Genomic DNA, 23,137 nt, shown 5'->3' on the forward strand with positions numbered 1-23,137 from the left:
GGACGGCTCAGTGTCATAACTCATGTCCCTGTAACTCCCACAGCCTTGGTCACAGGGTTTACTGCCTGGTTCCATTAAAGCTTCTGGAAGCAGTAGGTCTATAAACCACATGCTATCCGATCCAAGGCCAACTAATCCAGGCTGCCCACTGACCAACCAGATGCTTCCTCCTGAGGATTTGACCAAAAAGGTGGAGACAATGCTCAGCTGGAGCCAAGCTTCTGCACTGCAGTTCTGAACCCAGGGTCGGCTCGGGTCTTTATCTTCCCACACACAGATGAAGTGCTGTACTCGATCAATGCCTATGTTGCGGAATTTCACTCTGCACCTCTTTTGTCAACAATTTTCCTATTCTCTTTAGGTGACATATTTTCCTAGGTAGCCATTTCTTTGAACAAAACTCTGCTCTTATCACCCCCACTGGACAAAACAAGGGGAAATGGAACAAGAGGAACAAGAGGTAGTGGACATCTGCTTTTCTTCCCTGCCTCATATGCTCCCATACAGCAGGCAGCCCAATCCCTGTAAGGAACCTTCCCTCCCCAGGCAATGCCACCTCGTTGGGCCTGTCTATTAAGATGCCCTTCCCTTCCCTGGTCAAGGTGTGAGCAAGTGGGGCAAGCCGGGCCAATCAGGCTCTCCTGGGGATTTGAATCCCAAGTAACTCAAGGGTGGTTCAGAGGTGAAAGGGATCCATTAAGACAGAAACTCCTCAAAGAAGTTATCCTCTAGATACTGCTCTGTCCAGATCAGGGTTCCACAAACCACAGCCTTGGGGCAAAATCTGGCCTGCCACCTGTTTTTATAAATAAAGTTTTATTGAAACCCAGTCATGCCCATTCGTTTGTTGTCTGTGCCTGCTTGTGTGCTGCTACAACGGAGGAGCTGCTTAGTTGTGTCAGAGGCTGTATGGTCCACACACATAAAAATGTTTACTAGCTGGCCCTTTGAAGAACAAAATTGCCAGGCCCTGAGCTAGATCCCTGAAGATGCTCTGGTCTCCCCTGTACCAGGAGCTACATGAATGCTCTCATTTGAAAGAGTCAGTTGCTTTTCTTTTGCTTGCAACCAGAGATCCCTCACTGATTACACACAGGAAACCCCATACAGGGTTCAAGTTTATGCAGAAACCTGCTATAAAATGAGGGTCTTAATCCAGAATCCAGTGTAAACTTGACAATGCCATTCTCTAGTGTTTATGATTCTTTGCTGCCTTTTCTGCCAGGGAAGGCAGGAAGACCCCATGCAAGGATGCACGCACACCCCGCACACTCCTGGGAGTGGGTCAGGCATCACAAGCGAGGCCTGAAAAATCACACTGTCCAGCTTCAGCCTCACTGAGCTTAGAAAAAAATCCCCAAACAAAAACCAGGCAAAATGCAGGCCGCCCATTGCTGCCAAAAGGTTCCCTAATTCTCCCTAATTGAGAACTCTGCCCAGGGCAGAGTCATTCAGTCTTAAAGGAATGCATCATTCCCAAAGGCAGTCCTAAATGAGGACGGCTTTAAAATGTCTTTAAAACTTTCTAGTGCTCTCATTAGAACACATACACATGAGTTCCGTATTTTTCAATCAGAAAAATTGTGGGACACCCAGTGATTACCTCCCTTAGTCACCCTTTGATTTCTCAGAACCAAAATCTCCTCTGAGCCAGGCGAAGGGAGACAAAGCAGGAAGTAAGCCAGGGGACCGAGATGGCAAAGGTCCCAGCCACTTGGCAGATACACAGCTGACGCTCCACAACGCGCAGAGGCTGATCAGAATTCCCGGGAACGTGTCTGACTTACTGAAACAGCCAGCCTCCTTCTAATCCTTTTTAGCCCAGAAATAATTAAACACAATTAGCAGTACTAGAAGGAAACACAGTAAATGATGAAAAAGAAGACCCCGGGTGACGAATAACCTGACTCCGCACCTGGCCAGGGCCCGCACCTCCTCACCCCATGCAGTTTCATTAGACGTGGCCAGCACCCACAATGTAATTATTTTTTTTGGAAAATTATTTAGTAAAAAATTGAAAGCCTTCAGCCCAGCCAGGCATGGCTCAGTGGTTGAGCATCGACCTAGGATCCAGGAGACTGAGGTTCGATTCCCAGTCAGGGCACATGCCTGGGTTGTGGGCTTGATCCCCAGCAGGGGGCATGCAGGAGGCAGCCGGTTGATGACACTCTCATTGATGTTTCTATCTCGCTCTCTCCCTTCAAAAGCATATTTCCCCTTTGGATACTGACTATGTTTCAAGGTCTTCCTAATGTGAAGGACAATGATAATGATAAGGATTGTTGCTGATGTCTATTAAGGTCTCACTCTGTAGCAGGCAGAGTGCCAAGCACTTGACTTGCATCATTGCATTTAATTCTCACAACCCAGAAAAGCCAGCATATGGTTAACTCTGTTTTCCAGGTGAGCCTTGAAGAGTATGGTACTTCCCCCCTAAGTGCAGATTTTACCTAGCCTCGTATGTCCCTCTCCCCCATCCAGACCAATGATCTACTGCCACCAATGACACAGCAGCTGTGCCCCTTGGACACTGCCCTCGACTGGAAAATAGTGAGGTGGAAAATGGTGTTTGTGATGGGCTCCTTTTCAGAAGAGTTCCTCTGCCCTTCCAATCCCCCCCAGGTAAGAACTCCCCCAGGAGGAGCTGCCCCCAGGCTCACTCCTCTAGGCCTTCACAGCACCTCCCAGGAGGCCACATGCTCAGGACGCCCAGCAGTGATGGCCCCCTCTCCACTCAGGTAAGGGAGCTCACAGGTGCATGCAGGCAGCATCAGGTGACACTTTCTCAGGGACTGCAATCAGCCCACTGCAGGTCGCCCCAAAACCAGTGAAAATGCATGACAATCCTTGGTGAGAAAAAATGCTCTGAAGGTGTTTTAAGTCTATTCCCCACCCCCACCCCCACCCCCAATGCAGCCTCTAGTGAAAAAGGTGGCAAATTAGGAAAAGACCTCAGTAAATACTCACTGCTCCCCAGGGCCCAGTCCTCCACTGGTTTCCACCGAGCACATGGGTGCGGCTAGGGCTGAGGCCTCTGGGCTGAAAACCTGCATTTTGGAAAGGGTGCTGAGCACTGTCTGGGGTCCGATGAGGGCATGGTGGCATGGAGCAGTCCTGGTCGGTTTCTGGGATATAATCTGTGTCACACTTGCTCTGATCAATCACATGGTCACTGTAGTTGACACATATCACTTGCCGGGTTGTCCTACCTTGCCCACACGTCACAGAACACTATGGGGAATGTTCAGAAAGAGAAAGGGTCAGTCACTGGGCAGCCATAAATTCAGGAATGTGCATTTTTGGTAAATTGCCCACTACTCACCCAGTTGATCAGGTCAAAACCTGGGTGTTATCCTTGACTACACCCCATAGCCATTTCATCAAGAAATCATGCCAGCTCAGTGGTCAAAATATAACCCCAGCCCAGCCACTTCTTACTACCTCCACCATCGCCTCTCTAGTCCAAGCCATCACCTTCCCTTGCCAGGACTATCGTAATAGCCTTTCGTGTGGGCTCCTGCTTATAACCTTGAACCCCCACCCCTGCCCCAGTCTATTTACATATCACAAACAGTGCCCCTTGCAAACAAAAGTCAGATCATGCCAGTCTCTCCAGTGACTCCCCAATTCATCATCCCAGCAGCTGACATATCTCATCCGAGTACCTTTTCCACAAGTGGCTAAGCACTGGGTGTTGGAGCAAAATCATGCAGAAATGTTATTAGAATTGGTCGCTAACTGGACAGTAACCCACTTTGTATGGTCTTATCAGAGAACATCTTCTTCAGACATTGTTCAATGTCCAAAGTCCTTACTTGAACTGGTAGGCCCTTAATGATACGGCCACTGATAGCTCTATGATCTCTCTTTGACTCACCTCCTATCCCTCGGCACTCACTGCATTCCAGCCACACTGGCCTTTTGGAAGTTCCGTTAGTCTGCCGAGCACACTCGCATCGCAGGTCTGTGCATCTGCTGTACCTACTGCTGTCCCGCATGAATAACCACGTGGCTTACCCCGCACTTCACTTAGTCCTGCTCAATCGGCCAGTCCTTTCCTGACCACCCTGTCTGAAAGCATGTCCCATTGCTCTGCTGAACTTTTCTCTAGTACTTGTCAGTATCTGTTACTATATCATATTATCTATTTCTTATTTTCTCAGTGACTGGAACCTCCATTGGGAGAGTCTCCGTGAAGGCAAGGACTTTATTATTTGTTGCTCGCTGCTCTTTGTAGAGTGAGCTTTAACAAGTACCTGGTGAGTAAACAGCTGTACCTGATGTGTGTGTATATATATGTATGTTTGGAGGCTCAAAGCATGAGAATGAGATTCTTTACCATTTACTGAGCACCTACTTTGTGCTAAATATTTAACATATATAATCTCAAGTAATTTCCACAACAACCTTGAAGATAGATATTTTTTGGTCTTTAAAAAGCAGAAGAAACTAAGGCTCAGGGACTTTAACCAGATAGCTCAAGGTCATGCAGCCAGTAAATGTCAAGGTCTGGATATTTACACAGCTCTGTTTGAATCTACCTCTCAAATTTTATAATATACGTTATGATATCTATTGACATACTAGTCTCCATTTTCCCTATGATGTCTCCTCACCTATCCTAAGTTTTGTTATTTCCTGGACTCTGGTTTTGACAAGGCAGAAAGCAGGAGCTGCCTGAAGACAAAGGTTTTTCTACTTTCATAAAATCCCATAGACGGTGCTCGGTGCACACAGGGGCCAGGTCCACAGCTCTGGATGGGAATTCTCACTTCTTACTCTTGGCAGGGAAGCCAAGAGCCCCTGGGCTTCAAGGGAGCGCAGGACACAGGAGGTGCCCAGACTCAAGGCGAAAGGCCGCCTCCTTACACCTCCCTTCATCTTTACCACTTTGGGTACCACACACACCAACTACACTCTGGTGTGACTGGTTTTCCAATCAGCCCAACAGGACAGGGGCTTACGTAGATTATAAACTGATATTTACATATTTTAAAAAAAAGCACATTTCTTGTACATCTGACTACGATTTATACCAGCTGCACATACATGAAGCACAGCAAATTAAATCACAATCTAAAACAATAATAATAATAAAATTAAAATAAATAAATAAATAAATAAATCACAATCTAAATCCGATTCTAAAATACTACCACTGATATCTGAGACCTGCTGCTAGTCATCCCCCCGACTGCGGCCAGTCCTCTCCCAGTCCCAAAGAAGTCACTTGCTTACAGGGCTCCAGTCCAAAGCCTTCCACTGGCCACAGGGGCCCCCAGAACATTCCTCCTCCGCCACTGGTCTAGGCAGGGCCGTGCAGGCGCTCTCGTCAGCCACGGAGCCGTCCCCGTCGCGGCAGCTGACATACCTCATCCGGGTACCTTTTCCACAAGTGACCGAGCACTGCGTGTTGGAGCAAAATCATGTAGAAACGTTATTAGAATCGGCCACTCGCTGGACAGTAACCCACTTTCTGTGGTCATGCTCCTTCCCTCCGGCCCCCCTTCTACCACTCTACTTACCGGAGTCCAGGACCCAAATCGCCACTGGGTTCGTGGTGCACTGTGCGTGCTTCTCCTCCCTTCTGGGACAGCCGGGGGAGGGTGACAAGATGGTAATTCACAGTCCTAGGTGTGAGAAGGGGGAAAAGCCAGTTACCTTTATGTCAACGCACACCTTCATGGTCATGGCATATAAAAGCAGAAGAACTAAAAATTCTAACACCTCAGATTTGTGTGTGATTTTGAGAGATATCAAGTAACATGATATGTCTCAGCCCCAATTTCTTTTCTTTTTAACTTAAGAAAAAAATCATTGATTTTTAGAGAGAGGGGAAGGGCAGAGAGAGATATTGACTTGACAGAGATATGTCAATTGGCTGCCTCCTGTATGTGTACTGACCTGGGATCAAACCCTGGACCTTTTGGAGTTCTGGACATTGCTCCAACCAACTGTGCCACACCAGCCAAGGCCAACCCCAATTTTGTTGACTGTAAATGGACTATAACCTGAGTCATTTTGTGGGCACCTTGATACAGGGCTGGGGTCTACTTAATGATTTTTAATACCATATTTATTTACCTATTCATGTCGAAAGAGAGAAAATATTGTAAAATATTTTCAGATAAGTTGGGAAGGAGCAGAATATCCTTTTAAAATGATCAATTGTTAATTTTTTAAAATTCTGAAGCCCAAATGCTGTTCTCAAATTTCATTTAGTTGCAGAACCAGAATTCATTGATCATGAACTTGCTTTCTAAGTTTACTTAAAACTCCTGAGGCCCTGAAGGTCAAATCTAGATATAAGAGGTATATTCTATATCCCGATGCCTAAATTTATATAACCCCTCAATCACTCCAGAGAAAAATCCCTATAAGGAATGAGGCCACCCATGTGTAGATAGTATTCCCAGATTTACAAATGGGAAAACACAAGCATACACCTGCTCACAATCATTCCCAGCCTCAGTGGTTAGCAAGTATTCTTTGGTTAACTATCTGCCTACAAAATGCCTACGATGTACCGGGCACGGCGTCAAGTGCTGGGAGAATGTTGCATCCTTGACTTTAGGGAGCTTACAAGCCGATGGGACATTCCGCGACTTGGCTCCAGACCTCACCTAGTCCTCTGTCTGTGGTCCAAAGAAAGCCACAGGGGTATTTTCATACAGAGAAGAAGGATTCATGCGCTGCAACTGTGGGGCTGCCCTCTAGGCCAGTGGAGATTATGGAACAGTTTAGAGAGAAATGCATGTTTAGACTCTCTAAGGGATTTGCTAAGTCCTTACTTCTGGCTGCTCAGACAGTAGCTAGCATTTCACAGGCAGTTATCATATGGTGGTTTGAAATACTTCAGTAAAGTAATAAAAATAAAGACACAATTCACAAGTTGTGTTTGGTTAATTGATCAGCGATGACAGCATGCACAGCACTGCCATATTCCTTTACTTTTTTGACACGCGTCATCCATAAACAACCATGTTGACATGCAGCAGCCTAAGGGAGCTCAGCACAGAGTCCGTGCGCTGCCAGATGGAGCCTCGGAGCATGAGTTCTGGCATAGTCTGGGTTCAGGTCCTGCCTTCAGCAATCAGCGAAGCTGATGTGCAAGCCCAAGTCTTCTCTTTACAAAAATGATGCCAAAACCAGGCGCACAGAGAGTGGTGCGCTGGTGAGTAACCACCAACTAGCTCTCGAGAAAAAAGGTGTGCGTGTGTTCGTGTAGATAGGCATATGTTTATACATGTACATATATGCTTATTATAAATTTTACTGATACAAAGAACGTGTAGCATGCAATTTACAAATAACAATAACATATATAATTCTTAATTTAAAGTTCCATACAGCCAACTGATTCTCACAGAATAGTCTGGTTGATTTTTGCCAAACTCTTGAATCTGTTGACAGACTATGGCTGTAATTCCTGGACAAGTGTAGTTCTGACATAAATGTTAGCTGATGTTTTGTTTACTTTTAAGAGTAAGGGGAAAGTGAAGCGATGAAGGTCACTGAAGAACTTTTCTCATTTGCCAGCGACATGAGCAATTGATTTCTTTGCTGAGCCAGATAATTTTCAAATACCGCAAAAAGATTTCCTTGATTTTTTGTGCTATTCACAATGTAACACTAGACTCTAGACTGCAGACACTAGACTCTTTTAAGTTTTATTTGCACTATTAATATTTTCTCCATCACCTTCCTATGTCTAAATAATAAATAAACCCCTGAAATATGTAGTATTTTCTGACTTCTGTGCTGTAAATTCTCTCACCATGGCCCATTCAAGCTACCAACTTGTTGTGAAGTTGAGTAGAGCGGTACAGTGGCCACCACGGCACAGTATTTCCACCACATAGACACGAGCACATGTAATAACCTCAGAAGCCAAGTCAACAGCGAGATGCAGGAGCAGCCAGCAGCGGCTCACTGCTGCTGGAACAGACATGACACTCTTTGCTGCACCCGACACTTAAATCATTAAAAACAACAACAAAGAAAACACCACCAAACAGTCAACATTTGCCATCCAATAAGAATCAGAATCACACCTTCATACATTTCAAATGGCCAGAGAAGAACAAAACAATTAGTAAATCCAGAACAATTTAATCAGTGGTGTTCTCTACCTACATCCTTACCTATGAAAGAACTTCAGTTTTGACTGAGTTACTGGGAAGTTTTGGCATCTCAGTGCCCAAAGCCAATAATTGAGTTGAATGAAGGAGACTCACCTGGGTCTCAGTTGGTCTAGTTGCTGCATTGCAGACACTGTCATCTACCATGGACATATACGTCCCAATGATGCATTTCACTGCTCTTAGTTGGTATCCCTGTCCACAAGTGACACTGCACTGGGGGAAGGAAACAAAACACAAGTATATACAATTCAGTAAAATTCCTCTTTCCCTTACTTTCCCCATAGCATTCCACAGGAGAAAAATATTTCCATCATTGTGAGCCAGAGGGTAGGCACCCAAAGCAATTAGGGAAAAGTAGGCAATCCTACTCTGTGCAAATTATACTGATCAATTATTACTACAGCACTTGAAATTATTTCCATCTTCATTGAAATTATATTTGTTCAGTTCCTTAACGTGAACCCATGGAGGTAGGAGAGTACATTTCAGTCATTTTTACATCTTTTACACCATAGCTACCAGAACCATGAAAAACAGTATGGCGAGTCCTCAAAAAATTTAACATAGAATTGCCATATAACCCAGCAATTCTAAGTATATATCCGAAAGAAATGAAAGCAGAGTCTCAAAGAGATACTAATATACTCACATGTTCATAGCAGCAGTATTCACAGTAGCCAAAAGGAGAAAGCGACCCAAGTGTCCATCAGCAGACGAACACATGAAGTGTGATATGTACATACAATGCGTTATTACTCAGCCTGTACAGCTTTAGGAAGAAAACTCTGACACCTGCTACAACATGGATAAACCATGAGGATATTATGCTAAGTGAAATAATCCAGTCCCAACAGGACAAATATTATATGATTCTACTTCTAGAGGTATCCAGAACAGCCAAATTCATAGCAACAGAAAGTAGAATGGTGGTTGCCAGGGGCTGGGTGGAGGGTGAATGGGCAGTTATTTAATGGATAAAGTTTTTTGTGTTTTTTAAAAATGTAATCCTCACCTGAGGATATGTTTTTATTGATTTTAGAGAGAGAGGGCGAAACACTGATGTGAGAAAGAAACATCAATTGGTTGCCTCCCCTACACGCCCCGACTAGGGATTGAACACTACATCCTTTGTGTGCGGGGTGAAGTGCCAACCAACTGAGCCACCTGGCCAAGGCAATGGGTAGGGTTTTTGTTTTACAAGATTAAAAGTTCTGGATATTGGTTGCACAGAGATGTAAATATACTCAACGCTATTGAACTATAGACTTAAAAATGGATAGGATGGTAAATTTTATGTTATCTATATTTTACCACATTACACATTTTTAAATAATGGGCAAAGGACTCAAATAGGCATTTCTCTGAGGAAGATATACAAATGACCCACAAGCACTTGAAAAGATGGTCAACGAGTCCTTAGGGAAATACAAGTCCAAACTGTAGGTGGTCATAATTAAGAAGTGGGAAAATAAGCAGTGTTGGCAAGGATGCAGATAAATTGGAAACTTCGTGTACTGCTGATAGAAATGTAAGAGGGAAGGTTCTGTGGAAAACTGGTAGTTAGAAAATTAAACATAGAATGACCATAGAACCCATCAACACCACTTTTGGGTAAATACCCAAAAGAACTGAAATCAGATACTAAAAAGAACACTCATGCATGAATATTCATAGCAGCACTATTCACAATAGCCAAGAGGCTTGAGTAACTAGAGTCCAATGGGGGTGACTGGATAAACAAATGTGGTCTGTCCACACAATGGAATATTACACTGCCATAAAAAGGAACATAGTAAAGAGGTGTGCTACAATGTGGATGACCTCTAAAAGCATTGTGCATGTGAAAGAGCCAGATGCAAAAGGTCCCATATTGCGTGATTCCATTTATATGAAATACTTAGACTAAGTAAACCCATGGGCAGAAAGCAGATCGTGGGCTGCAGGGGCCAAAGCGAAGAGTAAAGAGGGAGTAATTGCTTAGTGAGTGTTCTGGGGGATGAAAATGTTTGGGAACTAGACGGAGGTGGTGGTTGCACATTATGAATGTACTAAATGACACGGACTTGTTCACTTTCAAATGGTTACTTGTGAACATGAGTTTTATTTCAATTAAAAAAACTAAAGTCTAATCTTAATATTAGTTTAAAAATATTATAAGAAAATCATATACATATTAATTCTAGTAATCTCTGCAGTGTAGAATTAGAAGTATGTTTGGTTTTCTTCTTTTTGCTAAATAACATTTAGCAAAATTTTTCTTATGAACTGGCATTACTCTTAAACAATATTTTAAAAAACAGTTTGTTGCCCTGAAATACACGTTCAGGCAAAGGAAGCACAAATCTCTGGTCAGGATTGGTCTGGTATGGACAGGGGTAAAAAATAGGTCCAGTAGTTCTAAAAGATGTTATATTCAAATCTCACCAGTGACCCTGAGCTGTGCATCTCTCCTCTCACTGTCCCCTAAGAGTTATGCAGACGGAGCCAAAGAGGAGGCAAGGTGAGAAGTGCGCGTGGACTCCCCCTGTTCACGCAGTGACCAGCCCGAAGTCTGCCTGGGGACGCTGTGCCACGGGGGGATTCGGGAGAGTGTCAATGCTAACGACAGAAACCACAGGCATACTGGAAATGAAGACGTAAGCTGGAGGAAGAAGTGGCTGAAGCCATGACTGGACAGGGTGGAAGGAGGGTCATTCTTCTGGGTGTTACATAAGTGACAGCAGACAGCTGCTTCGCTTCTCTCGGGAGCCGGAGAGCTACTGAAATAGTACCAGGATGCTTCTTGCCTCTACATCGGAAAGGACTTAAATTCAAGAGCAGTGGCTTCTCTAATGCAAGCCCAAGGGAGACTGTCACTCCCTCTTTAAGAATAGGTCTAGTTAAGAGTTAAAACCTATGGCCTAAGGGACTCGGAAGAGATTCTTGCAGAGATGACTCTGCAGCCTTTGATCTACTTTGTCTGTTTGAAGAGTCTGATTTATTTACGAGAGGTGAGCTTTGGAAACGTGACATGGGGAGCCACAACATCCCATCCAAATCCCAGGCCAGGCCCTGCTGCCAAAGACGCTGGGGCTGGGTCCCTTTTCTGTGACAGATGCACCGGGGTGCACTAGAAGGTAACATCAGCCAGGCTCCAGATCTGTGGGGCAGTGTTCAGATGCTCGTGTCTCCATCTAGTTTGAACCCAAGAGCGAAGGTGTGCACGAGGGTCTGTAAAGGGGCCAGTCAGCCGCAGAGGGCCAGCGGCGACCCTGCGAAGTGGGGTGAACTAGGTGCAGTTTCTCCTGCTTAACACGGAGCCAGAAAGGTATCGTGCAAGTCACAGCGGCGAGATCCCTGCCGCTGGAATGCCGGCGGTAAGCCCTCTCCAGATAAAAAGGAAAGAATGTAGTTAAGGACTTTATCGTTTCAAATACCTGTCCCCAGGGACCCGCCTGCCAGGACGCACATTCTGGCTGCTGACAGGTCTGCATGGAGGCTGGCTTTGTCTCAGGGTCACAGAGTCTGTCGTTTAATCGATCTTCACCGGACTGACACCAGACCTGACGGTGCCTGTGCCCTTTCCCGCAGGTGACCAAGCACTGTAAGGAAAGCACAGCCGGTGAGGCCCAGTTCTCAGCACCGCGCTGGGGGTCCCGGGCCAGCCATGACCAGCAGGAACAGCTGGGCTCTTTTCCACAGCAATTCCTCTCTCTCATAGCAATTTGTAAAAATATGAAGGCTCATTCATTCATTCACTCACTCACTCACTCTGCGTTTATACTGATTCTGCATCAGTTTCAAGCAGAAGCTGTTTCAATATTTCATGCTCTGAAATATTGCAGAACATCGTTCATCATTTTCTAGAGTAGGAGTTAAGTGTGGGGAATTCATGAGTCAGACCAATCTGGGTTTTAATCCAGAGGTCAAGTAACTCTTCTATACTGCAGTTTTCTCATCTGTACCACAGGGACAAGGGCGGCTACTGCAAAGAATTGTGAAAACTAAATAAACACAAATCTAAGTAAAGTGCTTACCACATGTTCAACTAATAAATGTTAAATATAATTGTTGTTATTGTCTATGCTCATCGTAAAAAACTTGAAAAATACAGGAAAACATAAAAGAGAATACACAGTGATCCAAAAATCTCACACCCAGGGACAATCTTCAGCACATTGCTGCTTGCATCCCAGTGTGCTTATCTGCGGAATGTGGGATCACACTGAATATGTAATATAGTTTGATAATCTTGGCTGGCACTTTATCAAGCATTCTTGCAAAAGTTTGTTAGTTAATTTGAAATCATACTTTGGCTAATACTAGCTATCTAAGGAAAATAAGCCCAGGACCTTCTTTCATCTTTTTAAAAACAGTACTAGAGTTTAAGCTAAGGCAGCTTGTTAACAGAATGAAAGCGCTAGGTTTGATGTTAATTGTCCAGGAATAAGACACTGTTAACCACATGCACTGTTACTTGTCTGCCATTAAAAGGGGCATTAGTAGTATCCTTTTAAGATCCACATTTTATTTGATGCTGAAAGTAAACAGTTACTCTGTGCTTAAGTGGATGAGATAAGGGAACGCACTGCACGCAGAGACCATTCACAGGAAACGTGTCTTTCCCACATTCCTGACTGGCCTTAAATAAGGGAACTTCAGTGTTCCTTCACTCACTGGCCAGAAGGTGGAGGGAGTCACCTGCTGGGTGAGAATCTCTGGGGCTATGCCAAAAGTGAGTGCTAACAACAGCATAAGAGCAAGGAGGCTCCACCTGCTTTGCTGGCTGTCCTGGGGCCACCTGCGCACTGCCTTGTGCTTCATCAGGTAGGGGAGCAGAAAGGCAGAGATCCTGAATGCCCAGCCCGGCCCTTCCCTTTCCCAAGTTTCCACTAGCAGCTGGGTGGATAAATCAGACTGGCCCCTCGCTGATGTCCAACTCGCCTATTTTAGCGATGAGGAAGTAGGATACCTCATTATTTCCTTTCGATCTAAGCCAGGGCAGCTTTATAATTCCCAAAGCCTTAATTCCCTGTACAGTGACTAGCCATGGCTCAGAGAGGAGAGGAGGCAAAGGACTGGAACTTCAAAATCACCGACAAAAGCTGCTGTGGTGGGCGATCCACCTAACTGACAGCGCCTCTGAAGTCGTGAGGGGCCAGTCACGCCCAGTATGACAGTCATGGGGTGGGGAGAGTACTAGAATCATTTCTTCAGCAGGAGGTGTGAGAAGGGTGCAGCAGGTCTAACCTTGACCAGCCCAGGGGGGACTCAGAACTAGAGTGTCAGAGGTGACCTGGGGGAAAATGACAGCCCTCCCATCTCACCTCTGACCACTCTCCGGATCTCCACTGTGGACAAGGAAACTCATTGCACCTCTGAATGGTGACTTTCTCTTGATGTGTGCATTTGCTGTCATCCAGGACATCATTTTGTGTGTTGACACAAATAGCTCTTCTCCTCTGGATGCCACCATCACAGCTTTCAGAACACTGAAAAGACAAAAAAACGAAATAAAACTGAGTTTCTCATCAAGCATGTTCCAGATCCTGGCTGTGCTGGCATGTCTCTGCCAGACCTTAAGAAACAAACAACCTATCAACCAACCAACCAACCCTGGCCAGTTCTAGTTATTATTTTGGGGCTATCTGTTCATGTTATCAATTTATTTACCAAGTTTATAGTGAAGCCAATATTAGTAAGTGGGAATAGAGAAATAAAATTGGAAATGGCCTATGGGGTATAGAAAAAGTGATCTGGCTGAGCTGGTCTACCATTCCCAATTTTCTGCAGGCCTGGCCACTTCAGGCATTACAAATCAATCACGGTACTCTTTTCTGCAGATTTTGAAAGGGGTCAGGCATTATAAATCAATCATGGTACTCTTTTTCCATACAGCTAAAAAGGGCTTCTCAACACAGCCCTAATGAATGAGTTAGTTGGTTCATCACCATCAACTAATCAGACTTAGCATTCAAGAAGGCTTTTTCGGAGAGAATCCACTTACTTCAGTCCAAGCAGAATAGTGCCAGCCCCCTGTGTTACATTCTCCTGAGCACTTTTCCTGGTTGCTTGGTTTGGGGTGGCTGCTGCAAAAGCTGTCATCAACCTTCTCGGTCTTCCCATCTAGCCGGCTATATCTGGCACAGTAGATGTCTAATGTGCGGTACCCCAAGCCACACTGGGCACTACATTCGCTCCTGCTGCCAACCTGCCATCTGTGCATAACAATGGGGAGAAACCAAGAGTTCTGTTAAACGTATGTCTTATCTATATTTAATTGGTGGGAGCATTGAGTTCATTTTTTTTCCTTAACTCAAATACCATGAAACCATAGTCAGTTACTCAAATCCAATTTTAAACCAAAGTATCCCTGTATTTTTCATGGCTGCCAATGTACATGGAAGTCACAGAGTGATAACTAGAAGTTCTATCTTTGTAAAGACCCTCCCCTGATACAGTCAATCTAAAATTCAAGCAACCAAAGAGAAAAAAACACTGGAACTCAACAGAGTGAAAAAGCAATTTTATATTTCAAAGGTTCATGCTACTCAGCATTTCATTTATCAAGCAGGCTGCTTCTAACAGAGAACTACTGTTGGAAACTCCCCAGGAAACTTCCTTTATGTGGGCCTGTGCTAGAAAGTGCTCAATGAACATTCTGTGAATTGATAAAGGAATGGATAATTTGGACTCTAATTATGACTTTCAAGTGTGCTAAACTGAGTACATTACTAACTGAATAAAGACCTTAAGTTCCTTGAAGACAAGGGCCATAGTCTATAGAACTCAATTATACAATTTTTTTAAAAAGAGACTTTATTTTGTTTAGAGCAGTTTTAAGCCTGTGGTAGAGTTGAGAGGAAGGCCACAGAGATTTCCCATATACCCGTGTCCCACTCCCCACACACAGGGTCCTCTATTACCAGCATTCCCCTCCAGAGTGGTACATTTATTGTAACAGATGATCCTCACTGAGCATCTTTATCACCCAAAGTCCACCATTTACATTACAGTTCACTCTCAGTGTTGTACATTCTATGGGTTTGGACAAATGTGTAATGACATGCGTTCATCACTATAATGTAATACAATACTCTATAGAGTATTTTCACTGCCTTAAAAATCCTCTGTGCTCCACCTATTATTCATTCCTTACTGCTCCACAATTCTACATTTTAAAACTTAGACTTGGATCTACAAATCTGTCACAAACAGTTCCTTTGCATCTACAGAACCCTATAATGAGCCTTTCTTGGCACACAGTAGGTGCTCAGAATGGTATAATAAATTCACTGGTTCTTCTAATGCCAAGGAACGTGGTCAGTGCTTCAAGAAAAAATGCTTAAACTGAATAGAAGAGTCCAAATAAATAAACTTGAAATATATTGTGTTGATTAAATCTAACAATCAGAGAAGATGACTTTCTTTATAATCTTCACTTGGATTCACTTTCGATTGTTAATTCTGGGTTGTTCAGGAAATTCAGCGGTTTGGAGAACACCAACGCCCAAAGAATTCTTCCACCCACACCTGTCCAGGGCGTGGACCCAGGAAGAAACGAGTACTGGACACACGCTTGTCCTGGAATTCCTCATGAACGCTCGAAAGTAGGTCAGAGTTGCCCTGCTTCTGCATTTGGCACGTCAAGTGGGCCACCAGGATTTTGCTCTAATCGGAACATGTTAAATGAGGGACAGTAAAACAATGCTTTATCTCATCCTGCCCAAGTTTAATCCGGTGAACCCCCAGTTCCCTAAGGAAGTGAGGCAGAAACGTGAACCAGCGCAGAGGCATCTGGAACTTTCATCTGCCCTTTGATTCCTGGCTACCTGCTCTTTGACTTCATCACCATTTCCTTGTGGAAAGGTTATTTTCCATCCTGGATAAGGGAGGCAGGGGTCCTGCCCCTTCGAGGAAACGCCCCAGCAGCTCAGGTTGGAAAAGCACAGCGGAGTCTCCCTGATATTCACACAATGCCCGGAATCTGAGCGGAGAGCCTGGAAGCGACAAAGGTCACACGCTGCCCTGGGAAAGTTCTCAAAACGCTCTCATTGGCTTCACAGTCTCTCCCTGGAAGGTGGTCTCCACTACAGTGTTCTGAACTCATTCAGTTCATTTCATGTAACAATTATATTTTACCATATTTCAGAAATGCAAAGTGTTTGTCAGTTAGTGGAGACAGAAAAAAAATGTGGTCTCTGTGGGTGTGTGGGGCATTATTTTGGGAGCTCCTGATTTAAGTAGAGTTGTATACTGCAGAACTTCTCAGGGCCTTCGAAATGTTAATCAGCACTGTGGATGTCCACATAGGGGAGGAGATGGTCGGTAAGGCTTCTCGAACATACAGGTTCTCCATGATCATCTGCTAGAACTAGGGTTCCACAAGCATGCTCTGGGAAAAACTGTTTGAGTTTGACCCATCAGTAACAATCCTCCCTCCAGTCTTTTAGTTTTTCACACAGCCACCTGGCAACAATGAGTATAAATCACAATTATAGCAATGGTCAGGTTGACAGGAGAAAGACAAAACACCTTCTTTGGGCTCGGTTTGTGTCCGTGTGTTTTTCAGTGAAAAACTTCTACCGGTAATTTCTACAAAAAAGACATGGCTACGGTTCCTTTGCCTTCTTTCTTTAATTTAGCCAGCACCATTACAAACGACAGTGTGGCGACCTGGAATTGTTTGAAGTGAAAATTTTTAGTTTCTTGAAGTAACAGTTTAAACATTAGCTCCACCCTTGGATTGTTGTTCCTTGGGTAAACTTAAGCAGGGTTCTTAAAGAACCTTTTTTTAAGGGCATGTTCTAGTACTCAAAAGGCTTTGCACAAACTTGTCTTCCCCACAATTAGAAGAGCATGCTTACTGCTGCCAGCAGGAGTCCCACAGTATCTGATTTGTCATTCGAGACACCCCATCATCAGACTCTGCTGGTGTGACTTAGCCAGTGAAGAAATGACAGCAAAGGGGTCCAAGCAAGAGTGAGAGCAGGGATGGGGCAGGAATCTCCTGGGAGGGATTGCTTTTCACAAAGGAAGAAAAGCTACACAAAATGAGATCAATGAGTATCGCTTACTGTGCCTGAATGAAAGATGAAAACAGCTTTCTCCAAAGTTTCTAAGAGCACAGGCTCAAGGGTCAGACAGAGCATATTTAAACCCTGCCCCTTCACTAACTAGTTGTGTGACCTTGGGCATTTTGCTTAATTTCTCTCAGCCTGTTTTCCTTACCTGTTAATTCTGAATAATAGTAATACTTATGTCATTGTGTTGTTTAGTAGGTTATTAATAACATAAATAGGACATTAATATAATTAATAGGGTAAGATTTTATATATAAGAACTATTCTATTAACACAAGACTGTTAATAGGATAATATATGACTTAAAAATAGTCCTTAGTAAATGGTTGACTCTCTTATTACTTGCAGAGTAGCTACCACTCTGAATAATGTAATTACTGTTAATTAGTTATTAGTGTTATACTATTATTAGTTATAATTGATATGAGGCTAATTGCAAAATGTAACCTGAGTTTATTGAGGTTGTGTTTCAAGGAATCTATCCACAAATTCAATGTTTCCCCCTCAAACTTTAGTGATTAATTCAGTTCAGCATTAATTAGCTAATTGTTTTTCTGAAAAGACCTTTAACTCTAATTTAACTCAACTGGCTGAGTGATGGGTTTGTATGGAAATTGCCTATAACAAGAATTAATACTGCCTAGTGTAAATGTCTGCCTTTTAATGCCTTGGGTGTTTTTTTCCTACAGTGACCTCTGTCAATGCTTTTTGATAAACCCAGGAGCAAGCAGGTCAGTGACACTGGGTGGAGAGGAAGTGCAATGGGGTGGAAAGAGCCAGGACCTGCAAAGATGTGGCACTCAGGCCATGTCTCCCCCTCCTTCTCCCATGACACACATGACTAACGGATCACAGCCCTGCTCTTCTCTCTCCTAGCCCTGAGAATGCTCAGCATCTTCAGCACTACAGGCCTGCCAACACCACCGACAGGATTTGGCACAGTGATGTGGAACCTGCAAAATGCTTAAGTATCCATCTTGCTTCTTATGAATGGAGAGATCTTAACAAGTCCCACACCATTCTATATTTATTATTTCTTTTCTGTAAAAGGTGAATAAAGCACTGACTCATCTTATCTGCATTTAACTGACATGCAGTCTATGCAATGCAACCCCCAGACCACTTAATATTCACACGTGACACAGTCAAGCTTGCAGGCAAATGGGAAAACTATAGAATTCTCTACTCATCCACCATTTCTTGTCTCAGATTTCAGACTTTTCTTAAATGCAGATTTGTTTGGATATTTAAGCAGTTACATACAGATTTCCTTCCAACTCCTCCTATGAGTGTATCTTAGTGCATTGCAACTTTCATGTGCATGAGTTCCATTGGGGTGTATACACTCTGGGCGATTACAGAATATTCCAGGTATTTCGAGGGATAAAGTTTCCTCTTTTTCTGTTGCCTTTCAAACTAAACTTTTGCATAAGATGTGACTCAATCACAGTAATACGATGCCTACAGAGTGAGCTGTGAGGGGCAAATGAAAACTGTCTTTGTCAAGTGCCATACTTCACTAGCTATTTTTAATTCTCAAAAGAGGAATAAGAACCTTGCAGGTCTGTGTTGGATCATCAGTTTCAGAGAGATGGGAAGTTGGCTAATGCTCCATTTCACATAAACACAAGGGCATAGACTAAAGACCAGCACCCCCTGCTCCTGCCCCTGCTCCCCACACGCAGAGACCTCCGGGGAGACCCCCACAGCCAGGAGTGAGGGCCATGAAGCGCTGGCCTTACCTCAGGTCACAGTCTGTGCCGCAGGGCTCAGTGATGGGCTCTGGCTGCGGCAGCCGGTCGCACCTTTGATCAGAAACTGTAAGGTGATCGGATTCCCTGGTGCAAACGGGCTTCCGTTTCCGCTCCCCTAAGCAGGGAGGAAAATAGAATAACTTATTCCATAAATTATTCAGACCAGGGATTGGCAAACATTTCCTGTAAAGGGTTAGATAATAAATATTTTTGGTTTTGTGGGCCCCATGACCTTTTTTGAAACTCAACTCTGCCATTTTAGGGCAAAAGCAGCGGCTCATAGACAGGATGTAAAAAAAAAAAGTTGGCGTGTCTGTGTTCCAATAAAACTTTATTTGTAAAAGCAGGCGGTGGGCTGGAATTGGACCCCTGGCTGTGGTTTGCCAATACCTAATTCAGACAAAAAGAAACAAAATAATCAACTGCTAGATCTAAGTGTCCCTGGAAAGTCGAAGTGACAGAGCCGATCTGCTTGGCTCCACAGCGTGTGGCCCTCTCACATGAGGAAGCCTAACAGCTTCTGAAACCCAAGAAAGCTTAATCTGCCAGCCGAAGTGAGAGACAGACTCAGAGAATGGACAGTAGAGAACCCATGCAGATACAAAGTTTTATAAATAGCATGTATTTGGCTGTCCTTAAAAAAATTTAAAAACACCTTAATTCTTTAACTCAAAAACACCTCAAAGTGAAATAAGTCAGATAGAGAAAGAACTGTATTATCTCAGTTATATGTGGAATCTAAAAAGAAAAACAAAGTCATCGAATCAGAGATGAGATTAATGGTTGCCAGAAGTGTGGGTGGGGGTTATGGGTAGACAAACTGGGTTGAAACTCATCAAAGCTACAAACTTCCAGTTATAAGTTAAGGTCCTGGGAATATAACATACAGCATAGTGACTACAGTGAACAACACTGTTGTAGGTTTGAAAGCTGCTCGGAGAGTGGATCTTAAAAGTTCTCATCGCAAGAAAAAAAATTGTAACTGATGAGTGAGAGTTAAACTTACAGTGGTAATTATTTTGTCATATAAGAAATCATTATGCCATCCACCTTAAGCTTATATAATGTTATATCAATTATATGTTGATAAAACTGGAAAAATAAACCAAAAGACTGCCTCAAATCCCCCCAACTCAACCGAGAAAGCCCTACCTTGGCAGGGTTTGCTGCAGGCTTGCCAGGGCCCGTGGCTGTTCCAGTAGAACTGCTGGGGCCGGCCTTCGAGCGGAACATTGAAGGAATAGCGCACGTCGGGGCTGTACAGCTTCCCCACCGACAACACCTGGGAGGCGCAGACAGAATGGGGACGACGTTTGCAGGTCTGGTGACCCCGAGAGGAAGGAAAGGGCGCGGGCTCGTGGCCCAGATTTTACCTGAAGCACAAGTTCTTGTTCGATGCGATCTGTGCAGTTCAGCCGCTCCACGACATTGTCGGACCCGCTGTACTCTATCAGAGCATTCCCAATGCGGATCTCCTTTTTGGACATTGTGACAACGAAGTCTCCGTTCAGCAAGAACTCACCTTCACTGTCTGACAACGCTGGAGATGAGAAAACAGAATTCACTGATTTGCTGCTGAAAACTCGCTATTTGAAATATGGAATTATGCTTTAACACGCGGGGTGCAAAGAACACGGACTTTTCAGGCAAACAGGAATGGACTCAAATCCTAGTTTTGCCACTTGCTGGCTACGTGGCCTTGGGAAATCACTTTCTCTCATTCAGTCTCCATTTGTCTCTAAGATAGATATAAAAACACCTACCCTTAAGGCACCTCTCAAAATTAAGAGAAATGTAAGCATCCTAATTAGCCTAAGATTTGCTATACAAGCCCCACAATTACAGGATTGGAGATGGAAACAAAAGTGTAATGATTTAAACATATGTAAAATGAATTGAACACTTACAAAACTGATTCCCATGCAAATATCCCTCTCATTTTGCATTAGATTTAGCCAGGCTTATTAAATCTTTGTTAGTCTCCTTCATTTGGCAGATGGGGAAATTTGAAAATCATAGCCTATATGATGCTCAAATGTCACTTTTCCAGTGAGGCACAGAGCAGTGGCCAGCCTCCAATACGGCTCTGTGACCTTCACCTCCTGGAACTCACCCGTGTGTCAGCCCCTCCCACAGGGAATAGCAATGACTATGCAATCACTAGGACATTGCAGAAATGACAGTGAGACCTCTAAGCCCAGGTCACAGCATGTGGCTCCGCCTTGCTCTTCCTTGAATCTCTGGTTTCAGGGAAAAAGCCGGCTGCCATACTGTAAGGAACCCTAAGCAGCCGCATTGAGGGGCTTCTTGCAGACAACAGTGAAGACCCCAAGCCTCCTGCCAACAGTGTCAGAGTGAGGCACCCGGGCAGTGGATCCGCTGCCCGTCAAGTTTCCAGACGCCGAGACACCTCAAGCCAGAAACACCCAGCCATGCTGCTCCCAAATTCCTGACACACAAAAACTGGGGGGCAGTACACATCTGTTCTGCTAAGCCACTATGTTTTGAGACCATTTGTTAAACAGTAAAAGCTGGTCAACAACACTACCCAGCCCATTATTTTTGAAACTGCAACGCCTCCCACTGCAGCACAGATCCCACATTTCCTGTACCATTTCCCACCTTCCTTTCTCGCCACAGCACTGTTTATGCTTTCTGTCCCCAAACAAGAAGGCGAGCCCCACAAGGACAAGGGTCTGGGGACCATCTTGCTCACTACTATGTACATCCCAGCTTTTGAAAGAGCACGTGGTAGGTGCTCAATAAATACTTTCTCTGGCAGAATGAATGAATCTACTGCAGATCTTGCAAAAGATGACAGCTGCTTTCAGAGGAATAATTTATTATCAACGTTATCTGGAGAGAGTGAATAAAGCCCCAGGAAGTTTAAAAAAATGATTTCCTTTCAGAGTTTACTGTTAAATTCACATGTTAAGTAAAGAACGTACTACTCTGATATCATATGACCTGACTGGAAAACTTTGGCAAAAATACTTATCAATTGCTTTCTTCTCCACTGTACAAAACTGGGCATGATAAAAATTAAAATGTAACTTTGTTGAACATAAACATAAAAAACACACATTTATTCTCATACTTTGGACTAATTTCTCAAGATAAAATCCCAATCATATCTTTCCCCCTAGTATTTATTATTAAAATTTTGGTTTTAAGTACCAGTTGGTTTTTTCCCAGTGCCCCTGCTCCTTGAATAATAAGTTCTCCTGAGTATTGGGCTGGACATGAAACAGGCACTCAACAAATCAGAGATATCAAACATTTGGGCTCTGAACAAAATGCTAAAAAAAGGCCCCTTACCTTTTGTAAATTGTGCCTAATTAGCAAATCTCAGCAGGAAAGGAACCCTTGACATACCCAGGCCATGTGTTTGGGAGGATTAAGGGAACATGCACATTTAACTCACGGATAGCAAATAGGTTTCATCCTGGGCACCAATGTCCATTGATTGGTACTAGCTGCCCAAGAAACTAGGCAGAACAGGAGTCACTCGCAGCTTCCTGTCTCAGCATCATTTTAATGACAGTGTGTCTCGGTTATGAGATGGGGAGTAGCCACAATGTCCTAAGTGTGTGCCGGGGCCCACCTGTCTTTCACTGACGCAGGTGGTGTACTGTCTGTTACCACGCGGGCAGAAGCAGTGTGCGGTAGAAGAGGTTGGGAGGGTAGGTATCGCACCCTATGTGGAGGTTGGAGAGGGCTGAGACAGGCTCTGAGTGTTCTCCGTGCTCAGTAGCAGCAGGGCTCTTGCTTCCTTGCACAGGGGGAGCTCACCGAGCTCCCTCAGCTGGACACTGTCCCCATGCGGACTACTCTTCGCAGGATCAAGAGCTAATGGCATAGCGCCGTCCCTAACCCAGCACCTCACTTCCAGAAGTCCCACCCCTGTAAGCCCCATCGGGGCCCTGAGGGAAGAGTAAGACGTCTTCATGTGAAATGGTGGGGAAGACGAGGTGACACAGGGAAAAGCTTTAAAAAAGGAGAAAAAAATCCTCCAAAATCATGCTTCTTAGCTCGAAATTCTTTCATAGTCCCTACTTCCTACAGAATTTAGTTCAAACTCCCTATGATAACTTCCTGTAGCTTCACAAATCTTACCCTGACCTACTTTTCCAGCCTTGCCATTCACTCTCACTGATAACCCTCAATTTCCAGGCAT

The 23,137-nt window shown here is 44.1% G+C and overlaps 1 protein-coding gene across 6 annotated transcripts in view; it reads right to left on the reverse strand.

The window, feature by feature from the left end:
• ADAMTS9 (ADAM metallopeptidase with thrombospondin type 1 motif 9) overlaps positions 1–23,137 on the reverse strand; it is a 154,963-nt gene that overhangs the window by 71,441 nt on the left and 60,385 nt on the right. For all 6 annotated transcript variants that reach the window (XM_087825091.1, XM_087825090.1, XM_087825089.1 and 3 more), the window contains exons 17-26: positions 20,334–20,500; positions 20,113–20,242; positions 18,949–19,075; positions 14,131–14,341; positions 13,451–13,615; positions 11,561–11,725; positions 8,238–8,357; positions 5,526–5,630; positions 5,239–5,406; positions 2,968–3,231 (exon numbers count right to left, since the gene is read on the reverse strand). In XM_087825091.1, coding sequence (XP_087681217.1) covers positions 2,968–3,231; positions 5,239–5,406; positions 5,526–5,630; positions 8,238–8,357; positions 11,561–11,725; positions 13,451–13,615; positions 14,131–14,341; positions 18,949–19,075; positions 20,113–20,242; positions 20,334–20,500 — 1,622 coding nt within the window. The remainder of the gene's footprint in view (positions 1–2,967; positions 3,232–5,238; positions 5,407–5,525; positions 5,631–8,237; positions 8,358–11,560; positions 11,726–13,450; positions 13,616–14,130; positions 14,342–18,948; positions 19,076–20,112; positions 20,243–20,333; positions 20,501–23,137) is intronic.

This window comes from Miniopterus natalensis, chromosome 15 (genome assembly GCF_054644295.1).
Source record: "Miniopterus natalensis isolate mMinNat1 chromosome 15, mMinNat1.hap1, whole genome shotgun sequence".
Taxonomy (NCBI): Eukaryota; Metazoa; Chordata; class Mammalia; order Chiroptera; family Miniopteridae; genus Miniopterus; species Miniopterus natalensis.